The 23023-nt window shown below is 43.9% G+C and overlaps 1 protein-coding gene across 1 annotated transcript in view; it reads right to left on the reverse strand.

Moving 5' to 3' along the window:
• The window catches only part of LOC142774977 (cell adhesion molecule Dscam1-like), a 480705-nt gene that overhangs the window by 105940 nt on the left and 351742 nt on the right, over positions 1 to 23023 (reverse strand). Inside the window, exon 5 of the mRNA XM_075876146.1 lies at positions 11986 to 12276. Coding sequence (XP_075732261.1) covers positions 11986 to 12276 — 291 coding nt within the window. The remainder of the gene's footprint in view (positions 1 to 11985; positions 12277 to 23023) is intronic.

Here is a 23023-nt window from a genome sequence, read left to right on the forward strand (position 1 = left end):
GTCTTCCACCACGGCGTCTCTTATAATCATATGGTCGTTCTGGAACGTTAAATCCCACATATCAATCAATCAAAGCAGAGGTTATAAAAAGGCACGCAGAATTTTTCTGAGTTGTGAACATGGCTGGAATGCGTCGCTCTCAACTTGCATCTAATTTTCCATCTCATTGAAGTGGTTACGCTACGATATCATTGCAACCACTTCAATAAACTGAACTTTCGCATCGCATTGACTTTTGCTTGCAATATCCCAATGCGTTTTCTGCGCCCTGTTTGTCTGAAAATTCAGCAGATCCCACGTACGATGCGAATCAATGTCATGCGAAGCATGCGGAGAGAAGCTGTCTTTAGTGTAACTTTTTTGAACAAAACGTTACGAAATGACGCAAAACATGTGTGCAAATGTTACAAGCACAGACTTGCATGTTGAAAAGTTACGTATGCTTCACATAACCAGTTGATAACACTTGCGTAGCAATATCAAGAGCCACGTGGGTATTACCAACCGCATAAGCGGTATGCCGAAATATTGAGCTTGTGTTTGCGAGAATGGTAGCCCTAGATACGGCTGCGTAGACGAACTTCAGTGGATTACACTTAACTACAATTAACGCTAATCCTATGAGGCACCTGTATCATTGGAGTACATATGTAAAGTTTATAGAATAAATATGCAGCATCGCAACCACATTTGACGTTTCATCAACGATACGTCTGCATGGGGTATTTTTCAAAAGTTGTTCTGACACTTGGCGTAGCTTTGCAATAAAATACTTGCTCTCCACACAGATTGCTTGGGTTGGATTCCTGCTGGGACCATAGCCATTATTCTTTGCATTCGTCTGGTCAACACTGTCGTTGTCATTTTTACACCAAACGCTGTTATGAGATCACAACACAGTTCATGTGCTAGCCATAGCTGTCCGCCGCTGCCAGTGTCCGTAACCACTATCGCACAAAAAACTCAGTAAATAAAAAACACCAAGTACAAAATGGGATTGAAACCAAGCTCCCCTGCGTGCCAGCTCAGCATTCTGTCACTCAACTTTGCCCCGCGCAAAAAAATTTGGCTTTCACGTGTTAGCAAAAAACGACGCCTTCCGTATGCCATGCGTTATCATGCGTTACTATTACTATGTTATAAAGTTCATCCTTTCTACGCGTTCATTATTCCGAAATATGAACATATACACTTGATTGGGACACACATATCTTGCTTTTGACGTGAAGTGTAGCAATGATTCACATTGCTACATCGTCAACTTTAATGTTCCAATTTTTACCTGGTGGCGCAACCATGTTCTGTAGTAGTTTCACCTCAAAATTTTAAAGGAGCGCCACCACGGTTTTTCAAGTAATCATATAGGCTTCGTTATTAGAGCTTGTTGCCTGACAAGTTGACTGTCAAAGAAATTTCTAGAATTAACCATGCATGAAAGGAGTTATACTGATTTAAACCGCGCTTTAAGCACTTGCGCTCTCCTTCAGGTAGCCTTCTGAAAGCTACGCCAGGTCGGAGGGGTAGAGGGAGGGTAGATGACAAAAGCACGACGCTTCTCTCGTTCATCGGTGTGCATCTTAACTTCGACCCATCTCTTCTTTTTCAACACGAAAGTGTTTTATGCCGGGTCAACCATGGCTCCGCTGACGTAATTCCGTCACGGAAGTGACGTCGTAACATATATACTAAGAGATGGCAAAGAAAAAAGATTCAGAAGGCAAGCATTTGTCCCTCAGTATTGAACCCAAAACCTCTCGACTCTCAGTGCGTGGCAATGACCCCTGCGCCACAAAGTGAATGTTGTCGCGAATGCTAATGGCAAACCAAACGAACCATACACCGTTTGGGAGTCCTCAGAGCTTCGAAAGTTTAGTGCATTTTTGTTGACAGAGCGAGATAGTGCGACGGGATCGCGTTGGGCGTGGTGTGAAGTTTGCCGCGTCCACGGAGCACCGCCTTCACGGAGCGTGGTCTCTCCTGCGCGCGCGCTTATAATACCTGCAATTCGGGAAAGGACGAAGGTCACTTCGCACGCTGCCGCGGCCGCGTTAACGAAAGGAGCTTGCTTCTGACACATGATGCAGTAAGAATTGTAGCAGTTGTTTGCGCTAGTCCTGCGTATACTTGTGCGCTCGTTTCGTGCGTCTTTCTTTCTCTGAACAGCACCCTTTAAGCATCGAGTTGTGATGGTTGTTAGTCCACGCTCATCCAGTGTATGCTAATTTTGTCCGTGTTTCCGGATTGAGGTGTGTGCTGCAGGTTTCGAGCTGCTTGTAGTTCTTTACGTGGCTTTGTAATTTGTTGGTTTTGCTGAAACAATGCACAATAAAACAATAAACGATTTACGGCCCTCTCGATTTACGGCCCTCTCGTTTACGTTTGTTGCCTCATTCGTCGAAGGAAAACAGTCAGTTCTACCTGACTTTGGCAATTATTTTCAAATGCGATACCGCGTGCTCCGATTTAACTTTGACTCACATGTTGATGTTGTAGGGAGTATCGTTCACCGAGAAAAAGTGTTTTCTGACCGTATTAAAAAGTGTTGCAGGGACTCTTTGAGTAAACATTGCATTTTGTGAGAAGAACTTTTCTAATCGAAGGGCATTTATGAAGGTCATGCCAGGGTCTGATACTAATGCCGCCGTGGGGCTCGTAGCGGAGGCCGTGAAGGAGAACCCTCGAACCATGTGCGTTGAAGTTATCACTGTGACTCGAATGATATGTAAGAGCGCGGCATTCAGAATTTGGATCATTATAGGAGCATTGCTCAAATGAACCATTTGTGGTTTCGCATGAATACATTGATAAAACGTACACCTTGTGAACTGAGTTTAGCCTAGTGGGGTAAGGAATAAGGGCGAATGTTCAGCAAAGGTTATTTCACTTTTTAACTGCATGGCCAATCTGGTTGAACAAAGCTGCGTAAAGATATTTGTGCGATGGAAAGGCCGACATGCGAATCGATACTAATCGTTTGTTGAGCTTGTGTGCGATGGTGCGTCACTCCAGACTTTTTTTAACGTTCAGTACCACTGCAGAGTCATAAAAAAGTTTACTCTACGTATACTTCAGTCACAAGGCAACAATCTGTAAGGGTTTTTACTCTTGACCGATAATCCGCAATTTCGTTTTTAACGCAGTCTTATCCCGGCAACACAATGCATGCCAGTAAGATGCTAGGACGCATTGGTGAATAAAGCCACACACGCGATTGTGCTTCAACGTAGCTGCCTTGTAGGTGTCATCGAGAACCACCATTCAAAGTGAAACACAGCAACGACCACTGTTGTAATGTGGTGACGCCATGCATTTTGAACACCAATTTCATATTTGTAATAACATGTAGGCGCTGCCGTCATACTGAGGTGCACAGGCTTTTCCCTGCTCAAAGCTCGCACGTGAGAGGCTCTCAACTGCGCTGTGCTCAGTGGACGCAGCTTGGTTTGCTCTCAAGTGATCATAGAGGATGATGGTGAGCTTTGGGCGGGCCGGAGACTGCGCACAACGACGTCACTATAAGCACCTCAGTATGTCAACAGCGCCTCCCACTGCTTACAAACATGACATGGGTCTATAACATTTTGCTACTTCCGAGGGGTGCTTGACTCCGCGTTCGCATTATCGCCATTCGTGAATTTATCCGACATCTCTGACGAACTCTCGTGCAGAAGTTCTACAAAACGTTAAGATGTTGTATGCACATCCACGCGCAAGAGGTTGAACTGGCGTGAATGAAATCCATCATTTTCCTGTTTCCAAAATTTGGCAGGTCCCATGTACCTTGGGAATCGATGTTATGGAAAGCGTGAGATGAAAGGTGACAGTGTACGAAGTGGTGCTAAAGATATGTACGAATGGTTAAAGAGCCGCATAAGTTTTATATACTAACCAGTTGTTTACAGCCCCGTAACGATATCAACAGAAACATGAATATTAGCAACAGCAAAAGCACTTAGCTGGTATGAAGCACCCGTGCGCGCGAAGATGGTAGCCCTGGACACTGCTACATAAGTCAACTTCAGTGGATGGCACAACTACAAGTGACGTTAACCAGGTGTGACTGCTGTATACATATCAAATGTTTATAAAATTGAATAGCCAGCATTGCAACTACCACTGATGTTTCACAAACATTGCAGTTTACTTGAAAAGCTGTTCCGAGATGGCGTGACTCTGTGGTAGAATATTTGATAGCCACGCGGAATGCTGGGGTTAAGTTCCTGCTGAGGCCCCGACAATTATTCTTTGCATTTTATCGCTGCAACGCAGCCGTTGTCAGCTTTTTCTTATCACCCACGCGTCGAAATTACCCATGTTTCTTTTTCTTCGTCATTCCTGGATACTGTCAATACCTGTGGCCCATACCTGCATACCTGTGGCACGTACCTGTGGCCCGCGGGTGTGTGCCACATGTCTGACGGAAAGGGTTTGACGATGTAAGTAACGGGGATTTTGACATTATCTATGTCATGACAAGCGAGCTATACTCGTCAAACCATCGTACCCTCCCATACAAATTTTTGTTTACCTCAAGTTAAGGAGGCCATCACGGGAGCACTCAGGTGTAGGTGGTGCCAAATAGATAGATAGATAGATAGATAGATAGATAGATAGATGGATAGATAGATAGATAGATAGATAGATAGATAGATAGATAGATAGATAGATAGATAGATAGATAGATAGATAGATAGATAGATAGATAGATAGATAGATAGATAGATAGATAGATAGATAGATAGACTGAAAGTCGCGGACGTTGGCTAAGAAATGCTTCGTATTTAACAGAATGGCAGATTCCACGTATAGTGGGAATCGTTGATATGCGGAGCACGAATGAGAAAGGTTGATATGTCACTTGAAATCAGCACAACGTTAGGAGGTGGAGGTAAATGATGCCGTACGTGACTTCCGCGTCATGATTATTATGTTTGGATGCGTCGTTTACCTTCGTCATCTGTTCACGGTACCTGATGCCAAATTTAGTATATGTGGAGCTATAGGCAAACGGCCACGAGCATGCTATGAGAGTGGTATGTTGTCATGTTCTTACGTGACACGCGTGCAATATTATCATGTTTGCACCATTCATATATTTCGTCATCTATTGACGTCTTATAACACCAAATTTGGTACACGTGGAGCTAGCAAAATAGCCGCGAGCGCATCATGAAGGGCCCAACACATACTCCAATGTAGCGTTGACATGCGCGCACGCTGGGCAAAGCGACTGCAATTAGCGCGAAAAGTGACATGCAGCATTTTGTGCCGATGCGTTACACAGACAGCACTGCGTCTCCGTCTTTTCGTGACGGAGAGACGCCGGGCGTGCTGAAACGTGCATGTGTAAAAGCAACACAGCGCATCGCGCGCCTGCGAATATAGACCCCTTCTATGTTTGTAAACACAGGTAGGCCGATGTCGACAATATGGGTAAAATTATAGCGACGTCCGCACATAACTTCCGCCATAAGCACTGAGAGCTGCGATGTGCGCCAACAAACTAAACTAAGTTGTGAGACGCGAATCACATCCAGCCGCGACACAGTTCGTCGGTATACCATTTTGTTTCTAGTTTCTTGACTGAAAACACCACATGCACCACTGCAAACCCAGCAGAAACTGTGGTAGGTAGAGTGTCTTTTGCCTAACAAGACAGCGCCACCGCATTTTCGTGACGTACGTCCGGTGGAATTTGTCTATATGGCAGGGCCGGCACCTGGCGTGGCAACCCCGGCGTGTCACCACAAAATGAACGCCAGCGAGCACGCGCATCGTGTCACGTCAAAATGTATTGGCGCCCTGACTGTGGCATGTAGTCATGTTCTCACATGACACGCATCTCATGATTATCATGTTTGCACGTGTCACATACTTTCGTCATCTATTGACGTCACCAAATTTGACATATGCGAAGCTAGCGAAACAGCCGCGATGACATCATGAGTGTGGCATGTAGTCGTGTTGTAACATGACACGCATGTCGTGATTATCATGTCTGGATGTGTCATTTACCTATGTCGTCAGTTCGCGTCGCGTAATACCGAGTTTGGTAAATGTGAAGCTAGCGAAACGGCCGCGAGCACATCCCGTAATACCAAATTTGGTATAAGTGATGCGAGCTAAACGGCCGCCAGCGAATCATAAGCGTGGCATGCAGTCACGTTAATACATGACACGCATACCACGATTTTCGTGTTAGGGTCTGTCACTTGTGTTCTCCATGCAATCATGTCACACCATACTAGTCAACATGTCATGTGAACGAAACCACGGTAAGAGCTTCAGGACCATGAAACGTAACTAACGTGGTTACTTGGGCGAGTTGGTACGACATGATTCACATTAAAAAGCAGCGCCAAAACGAGGAACAAGAAGAGAAGGAGACAGACAGCGGCACTGGCTTACAACAAGATTTATTTTCTGAAACCACGCAATAGATACCTAAGCAGTATTTAACAAAAAAGAGAAAAGACAAATAAAAGAAAACAGAATTTACCTAACAACCGAGTAATAATCATGATAACGTGCCATAAACCTCACGCGTGCCAACTTTCTGAAGAAAATTTATTTTGTTTTTGTGATAGAGGAATCGAAAGCCTGCTGACACATACACTGCCCAGCCTTTTTATTTCTGCAGCCTCATAAATTTCGCGTATCATCTGGTCCTGATTGCGCCTAATGACGGTCAAATGCTGAAAGTCGGGGACACAACCACAGTCTCGCCAATGAATGCCGAGGTGGCCTGATACTGTAGAAGAGACGTTGTGAGCGTGCTCTTTGAGTCACTCATTTAAACAACTGCTTGTTTGGCCGATGTACCACCTGCCGCAGGACAGGGGTAAGGTGTACACCACCCCTTCGATGCATGGAACGTACTTCTTCCGATGCTTGATTTTGCAGCCTCGCTGTCCCCTGGAACCAGGATTCACAGGCTTGCACATCCTAGCCAGCTTTTCTGGGGCAGAAAAAACCAGGTCTACGTCGCACCTGCTGGCCACTTTTTTGAGGTTATGGGTGACGCCGGGGATATAGGGAGTAACGACAAAGCTTCGTTTCTCACGGCTCTTATCCTTTGTACGTCTTCGAGCTCATTCTCTTGAGCTTCTAGCTTGCATTCGCGGGTGCATTGACAGTTTTGGCATTGGGAATTATCAGAATACAGTAGGCATATCTGTTGAAGTTCTTATGTAACTGCTAGAGTATTACCTAAGATCGACATTTGCAGAGTGGGAAGATCGTATTTACTTGCAACGTCAAAGGGTGTGTGTAGGATCATGCCTTGCGCTCATTTTAAGTGATTTATTTTTAACCATCCTTGATCGTGCCATTCAGAATTGTTTGGAATCCACAAATGTTAAGAAAGTATTCCGCTTTGTTGACGACTTCCCCGTGTTGTTTCAAGCTGGAACCTCGTCGGCCGTGTCATCTTTGACTTGTATTTTAGAAATTTTCAGTAAGTGCCTCTCTCCGCTTGTTATAACACATGAAGTTCCGGAAAGGGGAACCATCAGGTTCCTAGATTTGATGTTAATATTGAGTACTTCCCACGTGTGTTGGGCCTATGAGCCGCGCGCAAACAAGCCAATCCCTCCTTTTCGATCGGCACTTTAAAAAGTGGTGAAGCGCGCTATTGCTAAGACTTGCTGCACCAACGCTCTGTGAAGGTCCTGCCATTACATGATTCGGTCCAGCTTTAATCCGCAAATTAAACGCCTGAGGCTGGTTTTTCGATGTGGGTTTTGACCGCCGTTGCTGAGTGTCTACTCTAAGAAATCAGAATGAGCCCAGAGAGTAATGCTCGAACTCGTACAAAGGATAAGGGATGAGACAAACGAAACTTTGTCGTTACTTCCTATATCCACGGCGTCACCCACAACCTCAAAAAAGTGACCAGAAGGTGCGACGTTGACGTGGTTTTTTCTGCCCCAGGAAAGCTGGCTTGGATGTGCAAGGCCATGAATCTTAGTTCCAGGGAAGAGCGAGGCTGCAAAATTAAGCATCGGAAGGAGTATGTTCCGTGCATCGAAGGGGCGGTGTATTCTGTCCTGCGGCAAGTGGCACATCGGCCAAGCAGGCAGGTGTTTAAATGAGCGGCTGAAAGAGTACGCTCACAACGCCTCTTCTACATTATCGGGCCACCTCGGCCTTCATTGCCGAGACTGTGGTTGTGTCCCCGACTTTCAGCATTTCACTGTCGTTAGGCGTCATCGGGATAACATGATACGCGAAATTTATGAGGCTGCAGAAATAAAAAGGCTGGGCACTGTATGTGTCAGGAGGCCTTCGATTCCTCTATCACAAAAAGAAATTTTCTTCAGAACATTGGCACACGTGAGGTTCATGGCGCGTTATCATGATGATTACTCGGTTGTTAAGTGAATTTTGTTTTCTTTGATTTGTCTTTTCTCTTTTTTTGTTAGAGACTGCTCAAATATATATTGCGTGGTTCCAGCAAATAAATCTTGTTGTAAGTCAGTGCCGCTGTCTCTCTCCTTCTTTTCTTGTTCCTCGTGTTTGGCGCTGTTTATGTGAATTATCAAATGCCAATCATGACATTCATGATATTCATGTCATAATTTTCATGTTATGACAAGTGAAATATGTTCTTCATACAGGTATGTTTGGGCATACCAAGTTTGGTATTGATACCATTATCGAAACGTCCAGGAGAGCTAAAAGTCGTAGGCGGATAGATAGATAGATAGATAGATAGATAGATAGATAGATAGATAGATAGATAGATAGATAGATAGATAGATAGATAGATAGATAGATAGATAGATAGATAGATAGATAGATAGATAGATAGATAGATACGCTCGAAGTCGCCGAAGTTCTATAAGAAATGCTTCGCATTTAAAAAGAAACATTGCTTTGAGCTTCATCGCCATGATCACATGTGCAGTATCACAAAGGGAACATTTTTGTAAAAAAACTTGGCTAGACATGATGTGTGTCATCACACAACTGCTAAATTATTAACATCTGACTTCCTTGAGGATAAGGAGGCAGTGAGGTAGGTGTTCGAGAAATATGGTTAGGTTACTGTTTTGTTGCCCTATTTTTGCTTTGCTAACGTTTGGCGGCTGTTGGCAGTCGGCAAGGCGACAGAATGTGTTGCCACCTGAGCTATCGCAATAATTCTTGCTTGCCGACAATTCCACCCGACTAGAACAAAAGGAGAAACAAAAAGTGAAGAAGGACAAAAAAATAGCGCGGCTTCTAGGTTCGAAGGAAACAGCTTGGCAATGCGGAACTGTCGATAGGAATGGCTATCGGGGCGCAACGAATGGCTTCCGTAATAAACGACCGGCTGTGGTGACATTCCCGTAACTTGGTGCGGAACGCAGTTTTAAAGCCCTCCTTTCGTGCCTGCCCGCTCCACCGAGCTGCTCTCTCAAATTAATGGTTCCCACGAGAATAATTACAAAGGGTGGCCTGTGGCCTCAGAGATAAATGACGGGAAGTGGTATAGCACCGTTGCTCATTAGCAAGCTGGAAGGTATTTCGTTTCTTTGCCCCCGAAATCTGCGTTTCCGCCAAAAGCCGTCTTTGTTGTTAACATTAGAAGGAAGCTGAGAGCAGTGGGCACTCGTCCGTGAAGAAATTATATTGGTTCTCCGCAGAGGAGCAATAAAGGAAATAAACGATGTGTATTTTTCGTAATGTAACATGTGCCCCCCCCCCCTCCCATTTTTCGCACCAACCACGGTAACATCATTGTTTCTCTATCCCAGTCCGAACCGAACATATGTTAAAATGGGTTGTTCAGCGTGTGTTTGTTTTATCGGAATTGAAGTCCTGTCGGTGTATGTTTGCTTTAAACAGCCCGTGTCTTTCTGGCTTCGCGTATTTGGAGCGGAACGAAATGGCTTCGCGTTTGATGCTTAGTTGCGAGTATGTGCGGTCGCCATGCATCTCTTCGCGTACGTAGTACAATACACAGAAAACCTGCTGAAACGTGTATGAAAAGTTCACCCCTTGAGGCTGTTTCGGGTGTCATCCCTCGAGACCTGAATAAAGTTCATTGTCTCTCTTTTCTGGTATTGTGACCACGGGGCTGCCCATCTCGGTTCGGAAAGGCAACGAAATCGCTGTGGTGTTTTCTCGATGACACCGGTGTGATTCGTCGTGTGTTATGTTAAACGTGAAACTGTTACTCGTCGTCTCAATCAGTGACTTTCTGTCCTTCTCTCTGCCTCTATTTCACCCTCCCCCTTCCCCAGTGCAATGTAGTCTACCGGACTCAACGCTGGCTAACCTCCCTGCCTTTTTTCTATTCTTACTCTCTCTATATCCCATTGTCTCTCCCTTGTGTCTAACTGTGAACTCGATTTCGTGGTGCAATATATTATTTGCTTCTTCTTATAGTACTTGCAGCTTGTTCGCAGGACATTAATATTGACTTTCAGAGCATTGGCGCTGTGATTCCGCTCAAGCCCCGCCGCGGTGGTCTAGTGGCTAAGGTACTCGGCTGCTGACCCGCAGGTCGCGGGTTCAATTCACGGCTGCGGCGGCTGCATTTCCGATGGAGGCGGAAATGTTGTAGGCCCGTGTGCCCAGATTTGGGCGCACGTTAAAGAACCCCAGGTGGTCGAAATTTCCGGAGCCCTCCACTACGGCGTCTCTCATAATCATATGGTGGTTTTGGGACGTTAAACCCCACAAATCAATCAATCGATTCCGCTAAAAAAAAAGAGCAAGTTTGGTGGTTTGCGAAGGCATGCTTCTAGACTTTTTTTACGGTACACTCTAAAAAAAGAGCAAGTATAAAGGGTGTCTTTTTGTTTCACAACAATAATCGTCCTCTATATGGCGTTCCATCCTTGCACTATCGCCCTGCGCCCGGTACATTCCGGTCACGATCGACAGGCCCATTATCAGGGTTACATTGCATTCTCGATAGGAAAGTGGCCAGTGCCGAGTTTTCAAAAAAGAAAGCGCACGCAAGCATGATGATGATTATTGTTGTGAGACAAAAAGACACCCTTTTTACTCGATATTTTTTAGAGTGTACTTCTGGTTGCACGTACACTAACCACCTCTTATCAGTAAATCTGTTTATCAGGCTGTACCTCGCTAGTATATCCAGGCAACTGTTGTCATCGCAAACTGGTATGTGCCACAGAAATTGGGCAAGTCCCATCACTCACAGTTCGTTCAATAAACAATGAAGAACGAAACAGTCAGTCGACTCGTGGCTGCGAAGAATCGGCGGCGAGATGAAGACCTCTGGCACGTATACTACGAGAGAATATGAGTGAACAGAAAAGGCAATGGCGCCTGCGATAAGATCGCTAAGCGATGGTAGACCTGCGTCACCAATGACCTGTATCTGTGGGAGGCATGAATTATTGGTTTCAGGACTTAACTGAAAAAACAACCTAAATTACCCTGTTAAGGCACGAAATCACCCAGTTTCACTGTTTCAACCCTTTCGCGGCTTAGCGCAAAATTCGCGATTTTTTTTCAACTAATCCCTAACTTTAGAAAATAAATATTTTCCTTCAACTCGTGGTAAAACGAAAGTACTCTTTGTGCTCTGAAGGTATGTAACTGTAATAAGGATTGCGTATCAGCCAACATTTGGAAGATTCCTCTACGAAGTCAAGCCTACTTCAAATATTCGGAAACGTCGTATTTAAAAAAAATGAATATTCTTTTCTCGCTCTTTATTCTGGCATGCCAGTGAACAGATACGAAAAGAACCAAAATCATGAGGCACACACCCTTTTATTACACGTGCATAGAGGTGTTCGCTCGCTTTTTTCCATGCTAGAAAACCAAGACACTTGTAAGATATCGCGGTGTACACACAACAGGTAGCATCCGTAAAACACCACCTCCACGTCTACGCTGTGGGTTGTAGAACTATGTAAACTACGCGCGAAATTCCCGGCATGAAAGATCAGGGAACGAAAGCAGTCACTAGCACGTTGATTTAATGCGTGTGAAATCAGCGAAATGCTACGAACGACTTACGTCTGACGAGCAGCTCGGTGTCTGTGCGGTCTTCGCCAACGCTGTTGTTGGCCAGACATGTGTAGCGACCCTGGTCCGATTCCTTGACGGCACGCACGAGCAGGGCGCCCGGAAGATGCAGCGAGCCCGACCGCACGGGGCTTAACGTACCACGTGTTGAGCGCCGAAACCAGCGGGTGGTGGGTGCCGGGTGACCGCGGGCCAGGCACGGCATTTCGGCGTCCTCGCCCAGCGCTGCCTCCACCGACGCCTGGCCCTTCACGATCCGCGGCGCCAGCTTTCCGTTGGGCTCTGAAAACACCGCAGTTCGTGCATAGGTGGCAATCGTAGGATTGTTTCATCGACCGGATTATAATTACGGTTAAAGTCACGCTGCAGGAAACCACTACGGTTTTGTAGTGATTTCATAAGCCTAACTACATGTGGTGCGGCAAGGTACATGGACGCCAGAAAGAAACTTACTACACACAGCACTGTAGGTTGTCGCACATTAATTTCTGCTGTCCATGTTCGTTGCTGCGCTAAAACGAAGCTTGACCCAATGCTGACAGTGCTACGTATCTATTCATCTTCAACTTCAAAAGTGCGCTTTGTCAACACGGATATGGGTAAAACAAAAATACATTACACAACGCAACGACCGCAAAGCTAGTTGTCGCTCGTTGCGTTTTTTACCGTATTTGTTTTTTTCCGCACCGTGTTCGTGTTCACATGGTGCACTTTTGAAGGCGAATCAAGACCAACTAGCACAGCTTATAGCTAAATTCAATATCTTGTCACGCTTACTGGTACTGCGGTCACATGTACGTCAATCAAAGCCGCAGTGTCAATGAGGATGGGGCTGGCGGAATAGCGGGAAAGAATCGGTATAATCGATTAAGAGGAAAAAGAAGTGATTTATCAGAAGTTTGATTTCCCTTTCAAGTATTCCTAAGAAAATGCAAAGAGAACCACGTGCCTCATTTAGCGATATATTGAGGCAAGTAGTTCGAAAGAGGCACATGCGTACGTACGGTAACAGGTATGCTCTTCATTTAGAGACGATAGACTTTCTTGCGATACTTCAAGAAGGGTAATTCTATTGTACACGTATTCTGTGCACAAACAAACGAAACAACAAGAACAAATAAAACAGTGTATGCATGTTACCAATCCCCACTAAAACGTTAGTTTATATCTGCGTATCTGAATGTTACAAGTAAAAGGGAAATAAAATGGATCGAATTGTTGAAATTTCAAAGAATGCAACGAATGCCTAGGTAAAAGCGTAGGCGCTTGGCTTTTACGGAACAACTGGAAACTCCAGGTGTCCTTTCCTTACTCTGAAGAAACTTGTCTGCCATCATCGAAGAAAAACCTCTTCGCCGTGTGTTTAAAACTGCTCACAGAGGTGAATCCACACAATGATTCGTATTTTCGAGAGTGAGGGTAAGCACCTGCCTTTGTGATGTTTGTGCTGTACTACAGCTAAACAGCGTCGCCGCCACAGTAGATACAAGGTCACTCTAAAGACCAATCTTGCAAACCGCCCACGATGCGTTTCCATATAAGTTGTGCGAAAACCAAAGAGTCGTTGCACCATGTGCAAGAGGCCTTTCGCCACTGAGCACTCGATTACAGCATGCTGTTTAAAACAATTTTTTTTCACGAACAGTGATCATCAAGTACAATCCAACAGAACATCGCAATGGAACATAACGTCCACAGACACACCAAAAATTTGTGATAAAAAGGTATGTTTACAAACGTACACGAAAAAAAACATACCCAGACACACCAAAGATTGTTACAAACAGATATGTTTACATATGTACATTACACGGTAAAGGAAGAATACACAAATAAAACGTAATGATCTATATGTTAGGTATTTACATAGTATTTACAAGCTATTTGTGCGAGTACTAGACAAACGTTGACCTACCAAAACCAGGCAGGCCCGAACACAAGCTTTACAGGTTTCTCGCAAACAAACACAAAAGGGTAGAACGAGTGTCGAAAGTTCCTCCTCACCGAGAAAGAAGAGTTCGTCCGATAAATCAGATAGTAGTTCTTTGTACAGACGCTCTATGATCTATCTAGAAGAGAGTGTGAAGGCGACGACCTGCTGCAACCGCCTCACAGCGATTGCGCCAAAGGCAGTGGGTACCAGCAACAATGAGAAGGCAGGCGAAGAAGCCTTGAGAACAACGCCCACAGGAAACAAAGCGATTTACTCCGAGGCTGCGAAATCTAGCATGCACGGCCCTCCAGAAAACGCGAGCCACGACGCATTGTCTCAAAACATGCTTATTTGTTTCCAGTAGGGAGCAGTTCGGGCATATTGCTGACTGGACCATTCTCCACCTTTCGAGGCGATGAAGGGTAGGAAGAACACCCCGCCCCAGCCACCACATGAAAATCACGGAGGTGGCCAGGCAGAAATGATGCCGACAGCGCGCTACAAGACACGCAAATAAAGCGGGTGCGGCATCCCAGAGGAACTAACGGGAGCAACAAAGTCGCTGTTGTGTCAACGATAGGACTGTCCAACACATCTACCCCAGGCCAAGTCGACTTGATAGGACGAAAAAATGCGACAGCTGTTGCATAAAACGAAGGCAGTGTTACTGATTGTGGGCACCGATTATGATGCCCATTAGGCATTAAATAGCGAAGGTGAGTGCCTATAAAATAATATGCCAGAGTTCGCGTGGGGGATTCCTCTCCTTGTACGAGGTACAACAGGAAGCGCAAGGCCAGTAGGCGGCAGCGTGTTGACACCGAACTTGGGTAAAGCAAAGCCTCTCTGAGAATGCTGCTCTTCTAACGCCGCATGAGAAACCAAAAGAAAGAAGACAAAGCAGGCCAGACGGAAATCACCTCAGGATACGTAAAGGCGCCTGCTCCACGTGAGAAAGGTAACAAATGCGACCACAGAACACAATCTGCGCAGGGTACCTCCACTCAAGAACGGGATGTCAAAATCTCGTGCGTTCTCATTTGTTTTTGTTTTACTTTGCCGAGGGCGTTTGACTAAACGGAGTTACAAACGCCGTAGTGGTTCCTAAAATGCGAAGAGATGCAGCTAAGCAGAAATTTGGACTGTGTTGGTATGTACGATGAACGGAAGTTTTGACGTCTTGCTCAACGCCCACCCATATTAATCTGGTGGCTGAATTCATACATGTGAACACTGTAGAAAAACAATCATTACGCATACTTTGGGCGCAACATCAATACGTAAGTGTTAGGCTGCATGTTCTTTAAAGTGCACCCAAACCGTAGCACACGGGCCTAGAACATTCCCGCCTCCATGGGAAATGCACCTGCCGCAGCCAGGATTCGATCCCGCAACCTGCGGATCAGCAGCCGAGTACCTCCGCCACTAGACCACCGTGGCGGGACTTATTCAGAAAAAAGTGCATAGATACCCAGTTCTAAAGATTTAAGTGCTGATTACGCTGCGCTTGACCATGCGACGCTATGAACGAAAAGGCCGGAGTTTCCTACGTTTCACACACACAGTCACACACACACACACAAAATCGGGGGCTTCCCCTGAAACTACCCGGTGCTGCACGTACCAGTGGTTCCGCGTTCTAAAAAAAGTGTTGCTTCACATTACTGGCAGACGGCGCCATATTTCGCACAGCACCCCCACACAGAAGACAATCTTCTTGAGACGCCCTTCGCAGCAAAGCACGAAGATACGCGGCCAATTTTTAGCCTGCACCATTACATATTTCTTTTCATTTTTGTTTTTACTCTTCTATCTTATATTTCAATTTTTGTCATTATTATTAATTTTGTTATGATTTTTGTGTATCACTTGTGAAGGTTCTATGCAAATGTGGCTGGCCTATAAGCTAAAGGGTGTCGCTTGGCGTCAGGCGCGTGAGCCAGGCGAAAGCTGTTTGGGCGAACACGGGACGCCGCTCAAGGCTTTTCTGCCTTGAGCGGCGTCCCGTGTTCGCACTTCATAATTGCGGTCTGAAACATACAACGTTGCTACTTGCCCTTGTCCCATTTAAAGATGATGTCTTTACATATTATAATCATTATCGTTCTCATCATCATCATAGCGGGAATGCCCTTGTCCGATTTAAAGATGATGTCGATACCTAATATAATCATCATCATCATCATCATCATCATTCTCACCATCATCATCATAGCGGGGAGGAGTGCAATAGAAAGGTTCGTTTGAAATCACGCAAGAAGGAGGGAGCGAGAAATGCGATTATTTCGGGCTTAAAACTCTACAGTTTCGATCACTTCACCCTTTTTACTGAAATATTCACAGACTTTGTGGAGATAGACGATTTCTGGTTGTTGGCGTGGCGATTCACAAACAAGCCCAAAGAGAATTACAGAGATTCACGAGCGGTGACTTGCACTTACAATGCGAGTTTCGTTGATTAGCTTTACATATTTCACAACTGGCTGGAAGATTTACACCTCACGGGTCACCCCGTAAACTTCGGCCCATTCCGTTTCGCCACCCCGCTTTGTTTTGGCCGTATGAACATTGATGATGGGCGCCTATGGCACCGTAGCCCTCTACGCGCGCTGATATAAGCTTGTGCTGCCGGGAGCTGCGCCTGCCGTCCAGAGCTTAGAATGCGGGCTGCAGCGAGGACACTACTCATCAAATCGTTGCAGCCTACTGCGTAACAGGCAAGTCGGTGCCATAGCGAGCTGTGATCGTTTGACACACACACACACACACACACACACACACACACACACACACACACACACACACACACACATATATATATATATATATATATATATATATATATATATATTTATATATATATATATAGTAGGCTACTATTAATAAATATAGTAGGCTTCTTTCCCTTATATATATAAGAAAAAGAAGTATATACCTAAGGGCTCGTTTTTCCGTGTTTTATCAATTATAAAACACGGAAACACAATATTATTAAGGTCTAACAGACAATAATGCCCAGTAATGTATAGGGGAAGTTATTAGAACCAATGTAATGTAAATAGGAAGACAGAAATGTGGGTGAAAAAGTGACTTGCCGTAGCGAGAACCGAACCTACGAGTTTCATATATATATATATATATATATGTATATATATATATATATTGGGCCATTTTATGGGTCAAGTAATAGTATCATTATTTACTCCTACATTGTTCTATTGTATTTAAGATATTCTTGTTCTATTGTTATGCTTACTTATTTTGTGTGAAAAATCATTGTGCTGCCCACCTGTCACGCTCTTGAAAGAAAGTAGCTCTGTTGTAAATTATTTGAGACAAACTATATATAATATACCATTTCTATTTATATATAAGGGAAAGAAGTGTATACCTAAGGGCTCGTTTTTCCGTGTTTTGACACAATAATAGTGAGATGTAACAGACAATAATACCAAGGAATGTATAGGGAAAGTTATTAGAACGAATTTAATGTAAATAAGAACAAAAAAGTGGGTGAAAAATGACTTACCGTGAGCAGGAATATGTATATATATATATATATATATATATATATATATATATATATATATATATATATATATATATATATATATATATATATATATATTACTGACACCACTGTGGCAGTTCAGGAGACGAAATGAGGCCTCATATGAATGAACTTGCTTGACAGACACCCCGGCGAAGATCGCGTCGGCCCACCACGTTTGTTTTTACCGAATAGAAGTGCTCAAGCCCAGAGCAAGTGAGTGCCATGACTCATCTCTTGGTCTAATCGCACAAACTATGAGCACATGCACGAACATGATGTTATATAAAAACGAGGCTACGATGTCTCGAATTCAATTTCACCGCGCTCACGACGTGACTCACAGTCACAAAACTAGAGGCCTCTTGTGGCATTGGTAGGAAAAAAAATGTTACTGTGTACTTGTTGGTGAAGTCATTGTTGCAAATGATTCGTTAATGCAGAAAATCATCACAGGTGTGATGTAAGTAGCAGTAACTTCTCTGTTTACGAAATATTTTATAGAGGCGAAACGAGCAGTACGATAGTTCTTCGTGTGTGCTCTTGTTTTCAGTGGCGGTAGAAAGTTTCACGTTGAAGATGAAACAAAAAAACTTGTCCGATAGAGGACAAGCGTTCACGAATACGCTTATGGGAAGTTCGACGTTCAGTTCGTAGAACGATAACGCGACATTTACGCTGACGTCGGTGTATGATTGAAATGTTGATTGAGTTTCGGCGCTGACGTAGCTGCACGCGGTTTGTTTGGAGACCACCTGAAATACCTCACTTGGGTTTGCGACAGCATGTTCGGTTTTTTCTTCGTTTTCACCTACCCAGTTATCACGCACTTCACACTGTCTTTTGTTATCACCACCATAGTGCGTACTCAGTGCAAACTCGTGCGCCCCTGCGCCCCAGTAGCTTGGACCTTCCTGCATAGAACCCAGGACTGCGATTTATTTCTAATAGTGTTGTTCTTTCTCTCTCCCTCTCTCGTGTTATTGTCAACATCTATGAAAATTTGCCGCCACCACCCAAGCAAACACGCGCATACTTACACACATCTCGTCCATCGGTTCGATATATTTTTGTTTTAGCTGGTTTGTTGGGGAGAAATTGAAAATAAAATCACATCTGCAACTACACTGCTAAAAGTACTCCGCAAAAAAAAAGGGTTTCTCAAGAAGAAAAGTGAACAACGAAGAAAAAGCTACAGCAAACTGAGAAATGTCAAGAGAACTATGTCGTTATGTTCGTCTTTTGAAAGAGTTCACATTAACTAGCGCGTTCTCTTGTTAGTTAGTAATTGTGCTAACAAATGCAATACAACCCGATTTCGATAATTTGAGAAATCGTCATCAAATGTTGGTTCTAGAATCAAGTTAAAATCGCAGGTTATCATCAACCTTCGGGCTTTGAAATGAAGTGCTGATGCGGCGCAAAGTTGTGCAATTACTTCTTTTGACCTGCCACTGTAAGGTGCAATGTAGTACCTAAGAATATGTCCAGGCAATCAAAATAATATAAGCGCCTTCATATACACTGGAGTATACATGAAGCAGTCAGCATGCAAAAAAACATACTAAGCGAAAAAACTACACTAAGGAAGAAGCTTGCTTTTCTGCGCTTCTACAATATCTCATTCGTTTAGCGCACGAGTTTCTTACATCAAAACGGGCACTTAATATCCTTAGGACGTGCAGTGCTTGCTAATTTGTCGCTATCTACCTCGTTTCGCATGCAGCGTGGCACACTGCTCTCTGAAGACCTTTGAAAACTACGTTGCAGAGCAGTATTTATGATGTTCCAACGCCGCCTTCTTAACACTCAGAGCTTCATCATTATTCAAGCAGTGGTCGTTTAATGTCGCGTGTATTATGGCATGCAGATGAACGGATCACTTCCACTTAATAACCCAGAATCCCCGGCGTTCTCTCGAAGGCGAACCAAGCCTTTTGTGTGAAGTTGTTCGAAGGTGTGTAAATATCGTTAAATATGTTCTTTGAAGGCAATTTTGTGTGCTCTTCAAGAATGGGACATCAGCTGTAAGATATATTACTGCGCGACAGCACTGTCTAGACGCGTTGATTGAGGTGAAGAAGGTCTCGTAGTTTGAACAAAGTTTATTACCACGAACTTCAAATTCATTATAATTTGAGCAAACGTCCTTCCTGTTCGTGTGAAAAAAACAACAACAAGGAGTACGCGAAAAACGGTATTTATTCTACGTTCTAAAAACGGGAGCATAAACTTCGAAGTGTAAATAAATGTAAAAAATGTGCCTCGTTTGCATTTCTAGCCCCCAAGTTTTTTAATAACAATGCACACAAAAACATACCTTAGAAAAGTAAATCTTCTTTGTGAGACCAAATAAATTTTTGATCTGCACTTTTAAAATGTTGTCACTTCACACAAACATACGTTACACACACATTCATTGAGCTTAAGTACAGGAATGGGTTAACTATTTCGAAATTTTTTTTGCGTTGGAAAAGTGCAAGCCAAAGCGAGCGAAGCACTTTCTTTTCTTCATTGCGCTCAAAAACCAATTCAACAGGGCAGAATGTTGTTCATTATAGAAACACCCAAGACGTATTCGCGAGAAGCGCAAATGAATTGAGGAATGACCATCTATGGTAACACAAAAACACAAAATATGGTTGTCAAAAATTCAGCTCAATATTTTCACTATTTCCAGTGCAGTTGCTCCCTTCTGTCGAGATGTCAATTTATTTTTATTTGTCCATTTCTACAGCCGTCCGAGTTGTACACAAACTAAGTTACTACATGCATAAGCCAGTCTAGCCTAGATAACGAAATTAACTAAAAGGGGTACATGAAGAAATACTTATGTTAAACAAACCTATTTTTTGTTTAACTGTTCCCTTACAAGTTACACTCTAACCACACACCACGGAACAATACAAACGTACTCGTTAGACGTTAATAACCTTTTGAATGCTTCGTCAGATGCGTTCACTCGCGAACATGTCTGGTTAGATTTTCGTTCATAAAAGCGCAAAAAGTAAAAATTTCTGAAATTCTTGTTACGAGAGTTGCATCGAAGCGCCTTATTGAGTTACAAGAAATACAAAGACGATGGAGCATTGTTCACGTTCAAAAATACAAGATAGAAAAAACACAAATTAAAAGATCTTTGCAATATCTCCTTTGACCTATGTTAGTCTGAGACAGAGGCGTACCAGGGACTTTGTTTTATATTATGAACAGACCAGTGGGCTTTGCTTGGAGCATGAAAGACCCGCAGCTCAAATTATCTGTACTAGACTCGCGCAGAGGAGTCCATAAAATATGGCGCAAGCGCAACACTGTTACTCTATTTATCTCTGCATCCGTCATTCTATAGTCTCACAGGCAGGCTTCTAAGTATCAACAATTGCATTACGGTGGTTTGCCAAATCAGCTGAAAACCCGTAGTGTCGAGAGATTGTTTCGCAAGCGCTTGAGAAAGTTGTGTGCTAACTACGTAGAAATGAACGCGATTTCGTCATGCACTATCATATATCCGGATTCAAACTGTCGCTAACGATAACCAAAAAAAGGAAGAACAAATAAACCTACACAAATGCGGCTCCAGCCCGCACTTCCGCGGACATAATTTTCGCGTGCAAGACACGCTAGTAAATACATGCTTAATGATTATTTCCAATTGATTCTTTATCACACCTATTAATCATACCTACGTATTAGATACTCGCAAAAACTGTCTTTTCAACTGCATTACGTGGGTACTTCCGGAGCTCTTGTGTCAAATTCGTCATCAGGTGGCACTGTTAAAAGTACTCTGCTTTCGTAATATATAACGAAAACCCTGAGACAGTGAGAAATTTCCGTCATTTCGGAGCAGCTGATTGTTCGTGAAGCAGCAAAACCTACGTTTTATTTCATGCTAATCGAAAAACTGGAACGCAGCTGCTAATGTTTACTGACTTTAAAGAATTACGTGCCGTAGAAAATCAGATGCATTGCATGGGGTGTTCGTCACTGAGTCGGAACCCTGAAATACAAATGCACAGCAGCCTACAGAAATTAAAAGTTTCTTCAGAATATCTCGCAAAACAAAAGCGATAAGAGTATCAAACAAATCTTTAAAAAAACGCATGAGGATAGAAGTTTGCAATGAGAAATTCGTAAACTGGAAAGGGAGATAGAGCTGGAGCTGATGTTTCGACGAATGAATTCTTTTTTGTTGCAGCCTTGAAAAAGACAAGTCTATTCTTCAAAACGTCAGCTCAAGCACACAACCTCTGTTTAAAAATTTTTCACCAACAAGTTATGTTGTATATCAAAAGTATATCACTTTATTTCTTCACATCAGTGGACTTACGCTGTTTTAGAATGATTATTGTAATTGTTTTACGTTGCATTGTTTTTGCTGATCTGTATTTATGTCTTATAGTATTTCGCCACAGCAAAAAACTGTTGCTGTCGTACGGCTTTGCTTTTCCCTCTTGTTTTGTTTTGCTTTTCTTGATAATCCTTCGTGATAAGAACAAATCATGTCCTCAGACAGTGTGTTCCACAGTGCACACTTTAATTATTATTCAAAGCACTTTGCAAACGTTGGCTGATCAGATTGCTTGATCTGCAGCACTGCCACAATACGTTTCATAGAATAAAAGCAGATTTTAAATTTTAAAAACATTACGTCAATACTCTTATAATACAGGTTTGACATCGGATAACGTAAACTGTAAGCGCCACCTACTGAAGTTGGTATACGTATGTAGCGCCACGCTAGATTTGGCCAGCTGACTGTGCCGAAAAAAAGCGAGCCGCGTGGCTCGTGATGCGCGAGCCATGAGGAATTTGAGAACGGCCTAAAACCACTTGATTTTTGGCCAATCCCTCATAGTGGGTATGCGCCACGATCAATAGGTGAACAACAACAACAACAGCTTAGTAGCCTGGATGGATACTGCAGTGGCGACTTCGCTTATAGGCCTGTGTCCCAAATGAAAGCTGTGACCGCGGCACGGGCTCATCGCCGCCGTCTCGCCTCTTGTTTCACAACAAGTGGTGACCACGGACCAACAGACAAGCGACTGGCGCTGCACCGTCGCCACTGAGCTTCACGGCCATGTTCCAGCCAGCTCAAGCCTTGCAGCCGCACTTCACCCACCTCTACCACCATTCCGCGCATCCGACATCGAGTCATTGTTCCAAGAGATCGAGGCTGCCTCGGTGCTCAACAGAATTTGTCTCCAAGAATTCATATTCGAGGCCCTGGAGTATGTTCGTCTGCCTGACATCAAGCGATACCTCACCTATTTCTCTTGGAGCACCCGGCAATATGACGGACTACGGAACACCGTCCTACGATTTTGCGGCGCTGAACACCTTCCCGGCAAGGTATGGACCGAATACAAGACACTTCTCTACCAACCGCGACCCAGCTTTCTTCGCAGTTCGAAGTTCCCAAAAGTGACAGTATGGCGTCGACAATGCCTCCCGCACCATGGTTCGTCCAGACTATCGCCCTGCCAAAAACCACCGGCTACACAAGTGACGGAGATCACCTTGTCGCTTCGAGCGGCCCACTG

This window comes from Rhipicephalus microplus, chromosome 2, assembly GCF_043290135.1.
Source record: "Rhipicephalus microplus isolate Deutch F79 chromosome 2, USDA_Rmic, whole genome shotgun sequence".
NCBI classification, from domain to species: domain Eukaryota; kingdom Metazoa; phylum Arthropoda; class Arachnida; order Ixodida; family Ixodidae; genus Rhipicephalus; species Rhipicephalus microplus.